Below are 15,639 nucleotides of genomic sequence, written 5' to 3' on the forward strand. Positions count from 1 at the left end.
TTTTCACCTTTGGTCAGCTATTGTGTTCATGTCCATTGTGTTTTATGCACGTGTCCTTTTAATGATGACTCACAGAAAAATACAAGAGAACAAGGTTGGACAGGAAAGCAACATTTATATGCCAAAAAGGAAATTAGCTGCTTTTTAATTTCTTTATTTTTCAATTTTTAGTGGCTCTTTTTTGGGGACGATTGGGGTCTTTGCTTTAGGGCCTATGGGGTATAACTTAAAATATATTTTATTTCCTTAATCAAAAAATATTCCTTCCAAAACTGAAAAGGGAGAAGTAAAATAATAATAACAATCTGCACTTTATATCTAACTACTCCGAAATTTTGATTTCCTAGCCGCATTTTTTCAGCTTTTGTTTTTGGCAGTACTGGACAAAGAATCACGATGCTGTAATTGACTTCAAGGTTCAGCGAGAAGTCACTAATGAGTGATTAAAATCTAAAAACACCCGTAATACAAGGTAAGCTCAGGGCCGACGGCGATATTCAAATTCATTCAAATACAAGGTTCGCGCGCAAAAAATAACAAGCGAATAAAATTTTATTCATTATGCAAACCAACAAAGACCACAGAAAAAGTATCGAAAATCCCGAAACGTGTTTAAATTACAGAAACGAAATTAAAAATAGTAAAGGGTGAACACGTAAGGATAGACGTCGAAGAAGTCATTTTCGGGAATGGGATTCATTAACTAACTGGAGCGGCCGACAATATGACACAAAGGATGCACCTGTTGATCTTATTCGCAACTGGAAAAAATTCACACTAGTTATAAATAATAATAATAATAACAATAATAATAATAATAATAATAATAATAATAATAATAATAATAATAATAATAACAATAATAATAATAATAATAATAATAATAATATATGAATACGTAAAAAATTGTGAATAAATAAGAAGCTTGTCATTTGAGCTAATTTACATTATGAAAGGACATATAAGATACTAAAGCGCAGTGGTGTTTTGATTTCTCCAGACCACTTTAATCGCAGAGACAAAGAAATAAAATAACATTAATTTTGTAAATTAAATAAAACACACCTATAAAGTCACGTAATGCTCAGTTGGTCTTATTTAATGTGAAGGAGCGTCGCTGAACATTAGATTTTGCATGGACTCAACATTTAATGCAATTTGGATGCATTAAATCGCCCCTCAAAAATAATTAAAACAGAATCAAAATGATTTAGTGAAGAAGCTCATTACATCTTAAAAATGTATTGAAGTTATTTCTTTCCCCTCCTCATATAATTCCCCCTGAGGAGCGTGGTACCTTGAGGAATATTTCCTTCTCTGTGTAGCTGCGCGCGTCTCTCCGCACATTCCCCGAGGCCCCGCAGGGAGACCGGACACCCCGGGCCCTCTCCTGTCAGCGGTCAGCTTCCTCTCCTTCTTGCACCGAGATTTAGACTAATATTTAGACAGGATAGGGTTTTATAAGTGCAGTGCGCCGCACAGCCCAAGTCACGGGGCATGAATGTGAAATTGCTGATTTTATGATTACTTGAGTAAGCTGGGGCGTGTTGCTGTAATAACTTTATCAGCGTGTCTGTGATACAGAGTGGCTCGTTAAATCTAAGCCTGGACACATGGGCATCCTTCTCTGACTCCTGAAAAACATCAGGGAGGACATGCTGTTTTATTGCAGACGAAGAGGAGAAAGGAAATGGAAGCGCGCTCGCAGCTACGCACAGATACGACTCAGTCCCATCTCTGTCTTCTAAAAGTAGAAAAAATGGCTGCCACCGAGCCTTGAGGGTAGCTCATCTGTGCTAGTTTAATGAGGCAGGAGTTTTTGGTTTGATGGTGTGCCGTGTTACTATAACTGGACGCGCAGGACCACACAGGCGCCCAGTTCTCGAGGACCAGAAGATTAAATAAGACAGCGGGAAAACTATCAGCAGACCTGGAAAATATCCTGCATTGGGAGACGTAATGATAGGCTACCCGTGTTAGGGTCTGCTTCAAAGATACGCTTACAATCACACTGATTTATCTGTACAGTCATCAAGGAGAAAACATGGAGATTGGTGCGTAAAAACGCGCGCCAAATGCTATCCATGTGGCTGAATATGCCTAAGCCTCGAGCTCTCTCACTCAAAACATGTATTATTATTATTATTATTATTATTATTATTATTATTATTATTATTATTATTATTATTATTATTATTATTATTATTATCCATTTTCTGTTCACCCTTGTCCCTAATGGGGTCGAGAGGGTTGCTGGTGTCTATCTCCAGCTACGTTCCGGGCAAGAGGCGGGTTCACCCTGGACAGGTCGCCAGTCTGTCGCATTATTATTATTATTATTATTATTATTATTATTATTATTATTATTATTATTATTATTATTATTGTTATTATTATTATTTCATGAACCAGCATGAACAAACGCGTGTACTAAATTTCTACATTATTTTTACCTTCCATTTTCTAATCAACTATCAAGCAGATTCACACTTCTCTAGATTTTCGGACTTTTCATTTGGCAAATAATAAAAAATCATTAATTATCTCCAAAATAGGTCAGGTTATTATGGTAAGCCATATTTGAAGCTGTCAACCCAATAGCGTCTATTATTGTAACACTTTGTCATCCAATAGGCAAACACTGTATGGTCTGAAATTCTGTATTCAGTGATAGTTTTTCCTCACTTTGTTTTCAGGTCACATGCTGAGATTTTTTTCCAGATACATTTATTGCCATAGTGCTTTACTATTATTTGTAAGAACAGTTTTGAATCATTGTTTGATTTTGTTGTTGTTGTTTGTGTTGTTTATCGAGAAGAGACCATGTTTCAAAGAAAAAAATAATGATTCAAGTTCGATTTTAACTTTCAGAGCTAATTATCCATCTGCAGTCCTTGTAGTGTAACTTATAAAAGACGTTTAACAGTCTGGATATATTTTATCTGGAAATATGTTTCGTCGACATTATGCTACTTTAACTGCTGAAAAAGAAAACTTGTATAAATTAATGAAATCCAATCGGGTTTTGGTCATCTTTGAGAAGAAAAAAAGGGGGAACTAGCAGATTTGTGATTAAAGCGCAAAACATTAGTAAAATAAGAATAACCGGTTTAAATATACCCTATCAAGGTGACGTAAACATTTCCTCTGATAACTACAGCTACGCCGTAGCGTGTAATTGGTGATTGCCTCGGGTTAGAAGCAAGTTTGATTTCATCATTTGCGCGAGCTAGACTGGGTAAAGCTGTATACACACCTTAATCCTTCCTCCAACACAGAACATTGATCTAAAATAAGTCTCATGCCAGATTCAAATAAAGCTTCTACTATTACATATTAATAAACTCATGTTTTCTCTGTCGGACACAGCGACTTTGATTACTTGATAGAGACTGTAGATTCAGTTAAAGTCTGACTGAAATGTTCTCGATCTGTAATCAAAGTAAATCGGTTCATGTAATATATTATTGATTATTTAAAATTACGTCTGCATGCTAAGATTCTTGATTAAAATCTTTAATGCTTTTAATACTCTAAAAATTCGCTTTTATAACACACTTATTGTATTCTAAAAATTTAAATCTATTCATACTCTTCAATATTTCATAGTGGTTATTTCAGGAAACAAATGCAGATTTCTGAAAACTTTGCTTCTTTGTATTTCGATGTACATTTGAGCCTCTGCGGCGCTAAATGCCTTTACCACCCTGTCCGCCGCAGAGGCGGATTCCAGCGCGGTCGCGTCCCATTTCGGTTCGCCTCTGTTTTCTGTCTGTTAGCACCTGAATGTTTACAAAGATGGCTTCCGACTTGGCATTGATGAAGTGAAGTGAACTGGCACTGACTGAAAAAACTGACTGCCTTACTATCTATCTATCTATCTATCTATCTATCTATCTATCTATCTATCTATCTATCTATCTATCTATCTATCTATCTATCTATCTATCTGATCCAAACAGCATGTGTCAGTAGTTTGTTTATTCTCTCTGCCTCCCACTGAGCAACATCCAAAACAAACAGGGCTGAAATCCTCTGTCCGCTTCATCCCATTACTGGCTTCCTGTTGACCAACAGAGTAAAATAAATGCTATCCGCTCCCATCGCTTCAACTTCTACAAATTAAATTCATCTTAAGCTGCCGCACATGTGGCTGAGCCCCGACAGAAGCAGCAGGAGGAGGATCGGGCCAGGAGGCGTAGAGGTCAAGTCCAGCTCAGGCCTGCAGAAACTCATTCAGTGTCTCAGTTTGTTTACTGACCAAAGATTGTTTTTGTTTTTCAGTAAAGGGCATCAGTCGGAATACAGCAGGTTGTGCAAAGAGTAAATATTCTTGCAGAAGAGATTATTTATAATGTTGTTCCTTATGAGTAAAAAATACAGATATCCCTGAGTTTAAAAAGTGTGCACCAAGTTCTCCAAATATCTAAAAGTTGTAAGTCCTTCATGAAAGTTCAGTATCAGTAACGTCTCCTTGTCTCAATATCAAAAATCACTTAAATGTTCACAATAAAAGAGACGTATCTGCTGTTCAGGTTTCCGACTGAACTTAAACTCAACAACTAAGATGTTTCAGCTTCACATGTAGCCTCGGTGCATGCTGGAATCTCTACAGAGCTCAGGTCGCTGAAACGCGCGCACGCACCTAAAGCAAGCCTTTACTGAGAGGGGAAAAAAGAGGCGCACGAGAGTTCAGTGACGTTGATATTCAATTCAAATGAGTGACAAGAACTTATTGAAATAAAACATTGAGCACAGAGTGCAGGACGCGTTTTTCCTGCAGTTGTGCAGGGGTTGGTGGGGTGGGGGTGGGGAGGCGTGGATCTGTCTCGCTCACTTTTGACATTCTCGTGGCAGCAGTGGATTCTCTTCCTAGCGCGGCTCAGACAACGACACCCTGCCGGTGATCGGAGGTGAAGCGAGGACAGATCACTCTTTACGGATGCACCACACTTCGATCCGTTCTGGAAACCCTTTGTACCTGGACTACTTTCAAGGGGAGCGCTTCAAGCCAAACTCTCGCACTACGCGGCGGCCGGTGGCGGAATGTGAGAAACTTCCTTTTTGGCGCATGTTCATCTGCACCGCGCACAGCCGCCTTCTTCTGCTTTCTGCGCGGCTGGAAAGCAGAGGAAGAGGTGGTGGTGGTGGTGGTGGTGGTGGCGGCGGCGGCGAAGTAGAAGGAGGAGGAGGCGGGTCGGCTTATAACGACTCGGTCAATTGCCTATGGACGACATTGGTCCCCTCTCTCCAAAGGCGAATGCTTTCAGTATTGCCTCTCTGATTTCGGCTGCAGAGCAAGCAGGAAACACGGCGTTTGACAAACAAGACACCGGTCTGGACAGCCGGAGTTACTGTAAAATGCACTACAGCACTGTCACCCGGGAAATGGAAGGTAAATCTGTGTAGATAACGCAAAAAAAGAAAAAAAGATACAAAATAACAATAAAAAAACCACTTTGGGGCTGCATGGAAGGGGATGATTAAAGAGAGGGCGGAAACTGCTGGAGTTGATCACCGTTGCACTGATTTCAGCAGGGAGAAAAGTGCAGACAAAAGCTTCCAAATCCCCGCAGCGTTCAGTCAGCACTAATTCTCGCAGATCACGTCGAGGAAGGAGCCAATAGGAGGAGGGTTTACAGGGGCACCCCGTGTGTAATGGTAAAAACAGACCATAATAATCACCAGCCACCTGGGAGGGCGAGTGCAAATCCATCCCACTCGTGTATTTGTTCATAAACTAGGAGCGCGACAACTCACCGGCAGCCTGTTTGGTTGTTCATGCAAATCAGTGTTTACCTCGCACTCCTCTCTGCAGGCCAGATCATCTTTTGTTTGTTAACGGGGGCCAAATGTGGGCGATACCCTTATCCAAAAAGTTCAATGGGTGCCGGAAAGGCCATTAAAGAAAAAAGAAGAAGGGGCGCACTTCGGTGTCAATCAGTCTCGTCCCAGGGCGAGGAAAAGGCACATTACCTGCAGTTCCTTATCTAAATAGAAATAAGAACCGGTTTTTATCGCGAAGGGGAGGCCCTCTGCGTCAGATAAGAGAGGAGACTGCGCTGCGGTGTTAACACACAGCGCACAGCGTCAGAGCGCGATCGATCTGAAGGGGGGCAAAAAAAGCAGTTCACACGCACTCGAAGCAGCGCGTATCTGAGAGCAGTTCAGCGACTCGACGTGGGTTCTCTCTCATTTTTTTTCTACTTTTTGGAAACCTTTCGTCACTTTGGGGAATTCTACTGGTTTAGATCAGGAAGTTTTTAGTCAGGCTGAGCTCGCATTGGACGCAACTCCGAGGACTAAATGATCAGTTTTTGAGCAGAAAGGGCTGTAAATAAGCCTCCCAGCTTTCATCGGAGAATTATTCGACCCTGCTTGCTTTTTCTTTTCTTTTTTTTTCTTTTTTTTTACCGTTTGTGTTTTAGTCGACTTTGAAAGAGTAAAACAAAAAAACAAAAAACTGTTTTCTGGGATGATTTCAGCCATATCCAGCCCGTGGCTGACGCAGCTGTCCCATTTTTGCGATGTTGCAGCCTTCACAACGAGCAGCCTGAGCAGCCTCAACACGCCGGGGGGCTATCACCTCTCCCCGTCCCCCGGGGACCCGTACAGCCAGCATGAGTCCCACTTCGAGCCCTGCCCGGCCGCCCAGCACAACTACAACTACCCGGGCTCCAACCCGGGCCAGAGCCAGGGCCAGGCGAGCGACGGCGGGACTCCTAACTGCTCGTCGTCGTCCTCCAGCTCCACGCCGAACAGCAAGAGCATCGTGAAGAAAAACCCCAAGGTGGCCAACATTAACGTCCAGCTGGAGATGAAGGCTTTGTGGGACGAGTTTAACCAGCTGGGCACGGAGATGATCGTTACCAAGGCTGGCAGGTGAGACCACGTTAAGGCTCCAACCAGAGAGGGAGAAAGGGATTGAGGATCGGACATGTTCTACTGTAAGTCACCACAATAGTGCGTGAACATCACGCGCCAGAGACAAGAAAATTTATATTACTAAAAAAAAAAAACTAACTAGGAAATCAAAATCACCATTCGTCACCACCGAATACGAATTGTGGTTTAATAATTTCTATTAAGCTTTCATGTGTATTATACATTATATATATATATATCTATATATATATATATATATATATATATATATATATATATATATATATATATATATATATATAGATATATATATAAATATTTACAATTCCCCACTGTTTCTTTAAAAAGTATATATGCAATTCCGCGATTGCGTAACTGAATTTTCTCCCAGAATTAGACAGCTTTAACAAAACACACCCGTTTTAGTTTATTTGAATTATAAAGTAACACATTTTCAGGCTTTCGTTTGGTGTAGAATATGTCTGCAATAAATACCTGAATCTGCTGTTTTGTAGAACTTAAAATACGAAGATTGTCTCCGCTGCATTTCTTCATCGTGAGCATTAATTTCACACCATTATGTTGAATATTGTTGCTTTTACGCGCCTCAAAGTAAAAATACAAAGTCGTTTCGTTATTTATTGTATCTCGTTTCTTTTTAATTTTAAACTCTTCCGCCGTTAAAAAAAGGGCTAAATTAAAATAATAATAATAATAATAATAATACTCAGAAATATGAAACATAACACTGAATCGCCGATAGGAAACACACTTACTGCAGACGGGTTTTATTATTATTGTTGTTAGAATACAGAGGTAATTATAAGGGGAAAGCAGCCTGCAGCCTGAATGGGAGGCTTCAGTTTCTTCTCTCCATGCTGTCTGACAGGAGAAAGGAGATCTGCTGCAGAGCACTTTAAAAGCTTCTTCAACCTCACCTAGCCACAACACTGACGTTAATTGAGCGTTGATTTTGGGATCCCTTTCACTGACTCGACGGGTGGATTACTCAGCTTTCCTCTCGGATTCTTGAGCAACTTTTAGAGTGAAAACAAGCTTTACGTGGTAGAAAAACGCCCAGCAAAGAAAAAAAACAAAAACTAAAATCCTGCAGAATCGCAGCACACATCCCGAAAGATATAGCATAAGTGTATTTGTTTCAGGGCGCGAGAATATTATTGTGCATTAAACGAATATTTAATTAATACCCAACTGTTCCCTCTTTGTACAAACAAAAAGTTCAGATTCAGAATCAACTGAGTAGTTACTATCCAGATTAGCTCACGGATGCGGGTTTGTATTTACATTTTTTCTAGCATGAAAATATCTGGGATTTGTCAAAAGGTAGCATAAGAAGTAGGGATATACTAAGGGGAAGAAAAAAGTCTAAGTGCAGCAGAAAATGCATCATATACGTGGCAGCATTTGGAGGGACTTTGTCCAGTTACGCATGAAGTGGTTGCAGGATTTTTAATAATCACAGTTATGTTTTCCTGCCTGCAGTTCAGGCTAAATGAACGTCTCCCAGCAAAATGCCTGCTGGTATTTATACTTGGGCAAATATGCACTTTTTTTTCCTCCACAAAAGTCGATGCAATTTAGTCAACGACTAAAGCGCTGTAATAATCGGCCCGTAGGGAAACGTGGCCTTGTGTCATATTTTGTGAAGGAAATGCAAGTTGAAGATAAAGAATTAAGCAGTGAATCTGTGGGTTTCTCTTCCCTCTCAGGAGAATGTTTCCAACTTTCCAAGTAAAAATCTTTGGGATGGATCCCATGGCAGACTATATGCTGCTGATGGACTTCCTGCCTGTAGACGACAAGCGATACAGGTAACGGCTTCCTCTTTCTTTCAACTATTTTCTCTCTGCGAGTGTTTATTTTTTGTTTTAGGGCGCGCATTAAATTTAATCAGATAGGGAAACAATTGATGCAAAGATAAAGGTAGAAAGGCGAACATTTACAGGCAACAAATTTGGACTAAAACACACACACACAAAAAAGCTTCCATAATTAACGTATTTTGGGGATTTCATAAATCACATAAATGTTTTTTTCCACACAGTTTAATTTGACTAAACTTTAATTTCCAATTTTTTTTTCGCCTTGGCGGAGCGATATTTTTTGCACACATAAAGTTGCATAATGCTATTAATATAATTTTTTTTAATCACCCTTCCAGGTATGCTTTCCACAGCTCGTCGTGGCTGGTGGCGGGTAAAGCTGATCCTGCCACACCGGGGAGGGTGCATTACCATCCGGACTCTCCAGCCAAGGGCGCTCAGTGGATGAAGCAGATCGTCTCCTTCGATAAGCTCAAGCTAACAAACAACCTGTTGGATGACAACGGACATGTAAGTAGAGCCAGGGGAGGAAACGGAGCTGCGCCGAGGAACAAACCGGTGCTGTTTGTTCTGCGTCACGGTGATCGAGATAAAGTCAAATATTTCAGCAGAAAGCAATCAAGCTCATCTTCGGAGTTTCAAAAAATAAAAATAAAAAAAAATAAGGAATTTAATTCAGCACAACGTGAATAGTATTCGTGTTGTCATGAACTGAAAATATACCATCAGAGAGTTATTGAATATCATTTTCGCCGTTAAAGTTATTTCCGATTAATTAACGTAATAGTTTGTATAATGCTGAGGTATTCGTTGAAATGGCATTGCGGATAATTTTGCATCTTAAAACTAATTTCACTCCTCCTGACGCCTCTTAGTAATTAAGTAATGAACTAAATTTGGCTTAAAAAGAATGGATATGAACATGCTGGTCCGTGCGTTTAGCATACATAATATTTTCTTCATAGACGATAACTTATTATTCATGTTCAACTATTTATTAGCTGACTTGTGAACAATCCAGACAAAAATTGATTTTCTTTCAGAGCAATTGCAAACTTAATTGCGGTGTTTATTATTATTATTATTATTATTATTATTATTATTATTATTATTATTATTATTATTATTAACTTTTTAAATTATTATTATTATTTCTAATAAGCCCATGGTTAAATGTATATTTAATGTATTTTTACAGATTTTGTTTTTCACTTTTCTTTTTGTTTATTCATGCATTTGGTCACAGCAGTTTGTTAGTTTTTTACTACCGTCATTTGGCAGTCTTTGTCATATAGACCAAACTTAGTCTCCTTCTAACTTTGATGTTATTTTCCAGATCATTCTGAACTCCATGCACCGCTACCAGCCCAGGTTCCATGTGGTTTATGTGGATCCCCGCAAGGACAGTGAGAAATACGCCGAGGAAAATTATAAGACGTTTGTTTTTGAAGAGACTCGCTTCACAGCGGTCACAGCGTACCAGAACCACCGGGTAAGAGATGTTTACCGCAGTGCAGTCAGCCCGCGGCATTGTGTTTACGCATTAAATGCATATTTACCGTGCTGGTAGAGTTAAAACAAAATAGTTCCGTTTTTGCTTTTTTTTTTTTTTTTTTTTTTTTTTTAAATGAATAAATAATCTAAACCAGAAACTATTCGCGTTTTTGGAGCGTGTTTGGCTCAGAACAACTAGCGCCATCTTCTTTTACGTCAGCCATCCTCTCCGGGTGTTTAGAGCCGTACGTCACTGTGTTTATTAGTTTTCTGAAAAACAAATCAGCTTTTTTTTCTTACCAATATTCAGTCAGAGTTCACCAATTTTTAAAAAAAGGAATTACTTAATTTCAGTTAAAATTTTATGGATTTTCAGAAATGAGCAGCAAACTTGTTTTGTTTGTAATAAAAGCAAAAGCCGAGAGCTGGAAAAGTTTCTACAACAATTGATGGATCTTTTATTAAAATGACAAGCCAATAATACAAATAAAGTGTTTTAAAATAGTAACACTATTAATAAGTATAATAGTATTTTAATAATTTTTTCAAATCACTTTCTAAATCGAGAAGATGGAGTGTTAAGCACTGAGATTATTTTTGTGTTTTCTGTTGCTTTGCAGATCACACAGCTGAAGATCGCCAGTAATCCGTTTGCAAAGGGCTTCAGGGACTGTGACCCAGAGGACTGGTGAGCTTTATTATACTCAAACATTACACAGTCATGGTCATGTCTTCACACGTTATAAAAACTGAATAAAATATATATATTGTTTTGGTTACATATAGAGCAGAATCCATGGATGGATTTTATTTTAGAAACTGATGAATTGCAGAAATCACAGGATATTGTTTGAAAGTCAATCAACTGTGTTTGTTACCGAATTTGCTCTACTCCCAGTGTGTCAGATGAATGAAATACGGACTTTTTCAAAATATTAAGTCATGTTTTTATTTTTATTTTTAGAACACATTAATCAATATCAGTAGTGTTTTGGATTGTTTCTCTATTTTTGGATTACTTTATGCTTGTCCTACATCACATTCACTTTCCATTCCTCCACTGTAAAATGATCCTCACACACATCATTCCAGAATATTAAAATGAGTTGTCATCCCCTTAGCATCGAAAGAAACTGTGCCCTTGACAATCCTTAAGTGACTTTGAAACCGACTCCAATCTCCCGCTGCAGGCCCAGGAATCACAGGCCAGGCTCCCTGCCAATAATGAGTGCCTTCGCCAGGACAAGAAACCCAATGTCATCTCCCCCTCAGCAGAACGGCACAGAAAAAGGTCTGCAGCTCGCCCTTTGTTTCACTTCAAGCTTCTTGCCAGCGATCGAATATCCAGCAGAGGCTGGCTGAGCTCTTCTGTGTTTGTGGTGCTGTATTTCTGTCAGCTGTTGGGCTTTCTTTTTTTTATTTCTTTACGTCTTTCCCTGGGCTGAAGTGCAGTAGTGCATTTGCTGTATCAGCCCGTTGTTGGTTTTAAATTAAACATAAAAAATCAGTCAGCCAATGTCATTCACTGGCAGCATAATAAAGGTTATGTTGCATAACCGACCACAGATTCAGAGCGCTACAAAAACTGGAAGGAAAATTAGATTATTATTATTTTTTTAATAATCTGAAGTAATGAGTGATGTACTCATTAGCTGAGAATATCTTTGTCAAATATCTTTAAAATCCAAGAGTTTTACTGTAGCTGCCACAATTATTTTCATTTTTAATTCTGCTTATGGATATTTTTGGAATTTATTCCAAAAATAAACTAAAAAACAAAAATAATAATAAAGTAAAATCTGTGATATTATTTGTATTATTAGTATTAATCTCTATATTTTTAATCCAATTTGCAATTATTTTTTGGTTCATACTTTCATCTAGACATAGAAAGAGTTTTCACTATTCTGCTAATTTTGTAGAAATACGAACAGGCTTTTAAAATATCTCTAAAGTAACTTATTGTTAAGGCTTTTGCAATAAATTAATTGCACGGTTAATTAAAACAAGCTCAATAATTTCCATTTGCATGCCTATTTTCCTCTTTTCTCTCGTTCTACCAAAGACTGGAGACAAAAGTCTTAAGTCTGGTGCTTTGGTCTCAACTGGCCTCTTTTTTGAAGGACAGTTTTGTTTATTAAAACTTCAGCATCCATTTTATCTGTTGTTTTTTTATGGTTTTGTTTAATTTGAATATGTAAAATCCCTTCTAGTTCCAATGTTAAACATTTGTTAGAAATGACAGTTTATTGATATTTACTTGCATTATCACACCATTGCCTTTATATTCCTTGAAAGTTATCTCAAAAGAAAAATGTCTTGTTTATTGCGAAGATTTCTGGGACAATTTATCGTCCAGCAGAATTTGCGATGGCGACAGGCCTGCTTAATATACTGCATTTCGGTCTGTCTTTTTTCTAACTTCTTCATTTTCCTGAACCCTACAGAAGATGCCAGACGGGAATATGAAGGAGACCCCAGCGGCACCCCAATTCACGCCGACCCGGCCCACCAGCTGATGTCTCGTGTCCTCAGCCCGGCTCTGCCCGTCCCAGGAGGCCTGCACGCCGTGCCGCTGACGAGCGGCCGACCGAGCCCTCCCCACGACCTCCGGCCCGATCCCCACCCATTGCCCCCGGACACCCTGCACCATCACCCCTACAAGTACCCCACCGCTTATGAACACTACCTCGGAGCCAAGACCAGGCCTTCGCCTTACCCTTTACCGAGCATCAGGGGACACACGTACCATCACCACATGAATCCCGCCACAACTAACATGTACTCGGCAACCAGCGGCCCCTCTAACTACGACTACGGGCCCAGATAATGACTGCTGCCCGTCAAGGAAAATGCCGCACAGCACTGTGGGAAAACTAGGCGGACAGGAGCAGCAACACGGTCCATTCAGGCGATGGTTTCTGCAACATGTGGGGTTTAATCAGAGGCTGAGACTCCCCTCTGCTGGATAAATCCTGTCATATTTATTTAAAGGAAATGCATCTAAGCATGGACACCTGTTCTAAGCCCTCAAATGGGTCAGCTTTGACCTTTGAACCTGAATGGAAAGAGCTCCTGCCCGATCAGCGCAAGACGTTAAGCCATCAGGCAGTGAGGAGGGAAAGGAGGACCCTGTTCCTTAAGACGGACAAGACTTTTGATCACAGACTGGGATTGATTTATTTTTGTCTCTTTTTGATGCACTTTTCGATTTGCTTTGTTTTTATTGCTTTCAACAACAACAAAAAAAAAGCCATACGTTATATAGCACCCACGAACCATCTAGGTTAGTAGACGAGATGTTTGCATGTTGAGCTCATCGGAGAGGATGTCAAAAATACATCGAAATTGATTTTTTTTGGGGGGGGCTAAAAAAGGAGAAGAAAATAAAATGTTTAAAAAATGTATAAACATCTCGAGCCGCTCTGAGTAGCTTGTACCATGGCACTGACTTGCAGCAATTCTAAGTAAATAAAAACAAAGCAGGAAGAACTCTTCTGTATCTGTAAAATAAACATTAAATTCTTGTAATTCATCCAAGCGAAAGGGTCTCTGTGCGAGTCTTCCATTTGAAGTGCTCCCTGCACAAAAAAGCGGGGAATGGTCTAAAGAAAGAAAACAAAACAAAAAAAAACAGGCTTGCCTCTCCGATAGCAATGTCCGACCGGATTTGGCCCTGTTGAAGTCGGCTGAGGTGTCTGCTGCTTTTGCAGTTATTGGCAGGCAAGATTTGAAAGCTGTCTAAACATTGGAATGATTCAAATGGTGAAATATGCACCTGGTTTTAAAGACACACACACACACACACATTCACCTTTTAGCCAAACTAAACTGCTAAAGTGACTCTGGGTTTACTTCTTGCAATTATTTCTATTTGAAATAAAGGATTCCGATTTTCTTTTTCTTTTTGGAGCAAAACTATTTCAAACTTTATAAGCAAAAACAATGAATCATAATTGCTTTGAGAATAGATTTAGCTCACCTGTTGGACATTTGAGCTTGCATCTTATGCAGTCTTTATTTTTCATTTCAACCCCAGCCCCTCCCTCTCTCCCCGAGACGGATATCATCACTCATTTATAATGTGACACTCGGCGATATATTTTGAGAATGTGACCCCTCTGCTTGTCTGTGCAGCCATTTCCAGCCATCTCATATCTGAAGTCCTAGGAGGAATGCTTTGTTGTCGAGGTTAATCTCTTTGGGAGAAAAATTCGGCTTTGTGGATTTGTGGCTGTCAAAGATTCAAAGGAAAGCGTTACCTAATGATTCATCATGATTTTTTTTTTTCTTCTCTTCCTTTTGGCTCCCATAGAGCAGAGAGCATGGAAAAATGATGCTGGGGGGAGGGGCTGACCTCTGACTGTTAAATGGCTTGTAAAGGTGTCAGAGGTTAAATAATGTTTCCACTCTCTCAAATCACGGCTAATTGGTTGTATCATTTTTGTTTGGTTGTTTTCGTGCAATGGCCAAAAATATGGGCTAATGCTAACATTACATTTTTTTTAATTCATATTTTTATAAGGTGTACACGGTAATGGTTACTTACAGCCTAAGAAACGTAGGACTTAAACAGTTAGCTGTTGCGTTTTGTTAATTTAAAAATTTTCCTTTGTCACTGTTTTAACAAAATGTGCCACATACTCATCAACATCAAAGTTTTCACCAAAATGACGGCTCACTACAAAGAGAAATACAGTTCAAAAACGGCAATGACGCACTTTATTAAAGCTAGTGAATTACAAAATTGTTCATTTCTGTTATTAAGGGCGTCACGAAACCTTATGCCCCGTACTAAAAAAGTCACCGGTTTATTTATTTATGTTTTAACTATTGTTTTAATTTACTTTTTACCTTTTTTTTTTGTTTGTTTGTGTTTTACCTTCTGGTCGTAAAGCGGCGCCCCCGGAGACGTCAAGCCGAGCGATAAGCACAGACAGTCGGCCGCAGGTGTTGCAGATCAGCCTGATTGATGGGCGCGAGATCCTACGTGATCCTACGTGACGGTACAGTTTGTTGGTAGACCGCTCGCGCTGTTGTTGGGTTTCGCGTGAGGACTTCAGTCGAGTGGGTGAAAAGACTGTGTTCGGCTTTACGGTACACGTCAATAAAACCCATACGCGTTGTTATATAGGAAACTTTTCTACAAAAGGATAAGGATGTTGGTGAAAACTCGAGGACCTTGAAGAAGCTCCCAGTAACAATTTTTGTAAATTAGACAGACCAAAGAGGGTTAATCTCAGTGGAACACGTTTGAGTTGTCATTTATTCTTCTATAAAGTGTTCTTAGAAAAAAAAAAAAACATTCAATAACTATATCTTAATTTAATCAAAGCTCAACATTGTGGCCCACAATTGCTGTCTTTTTCATTTTTTGCAAGAAAGTAAAAAATAACAGTTGATTAAAAATGACAGC

At 39.3% G+C, this 15,639-nt stretch overlaps 1 protein-coding gene across 1 annotated transcript; it reads left to right on the plus strand.

The window, feature by feature from the left end:
* Nucleotides 1-4,879: 4,879 nt before the first annotated feature.
* tbx1 (T-box transcription factor 1) lies at nucleotides 4,880-13,763 on the plus strand. The gene is made up of 8 exons (XM_044110933.1): nucleotides 4,880-5,395; nucleotides 6,537-6,882; nucleotides 8,616-8,717; nucleotides 9,068-9,239; nucleotides 10,066-10,221; nucleotides 10,844-10,911; nucleotides 11,414-11,514; nucleotides 12,671-13,763. The coding sequence occupies exons 1-8, from the start codon at nucleotides 5,227-5,229 to the stop codon at nucleotides 13,051-13,053; spliced, it is 1,497 nt and encodes a 498-aa protein (XP_043966868.1). The 5' UTR covers nucleotides 4,880-5,226; the 3' UTR covers nucleotides 13,054-13,763.
* Nucleotides 13,764-15,639: the final 1,876 nt, after the last annotated feature.

The sequence above is a fragment of the Gambusia affinis genome, linkage group LG03, assembly GCF_019740435.1.
Source record: "Gambusia affinis linkage group LG03, SWU_Gaff_1.0, whole genome shotgun sequence".
Lineage (NCBI taxonomy): Eukaryota > Metazoa > Chordata > Actinopteri > Cyprinodontiformes > Poeciliidae > Gambusia > Gambusia affinis.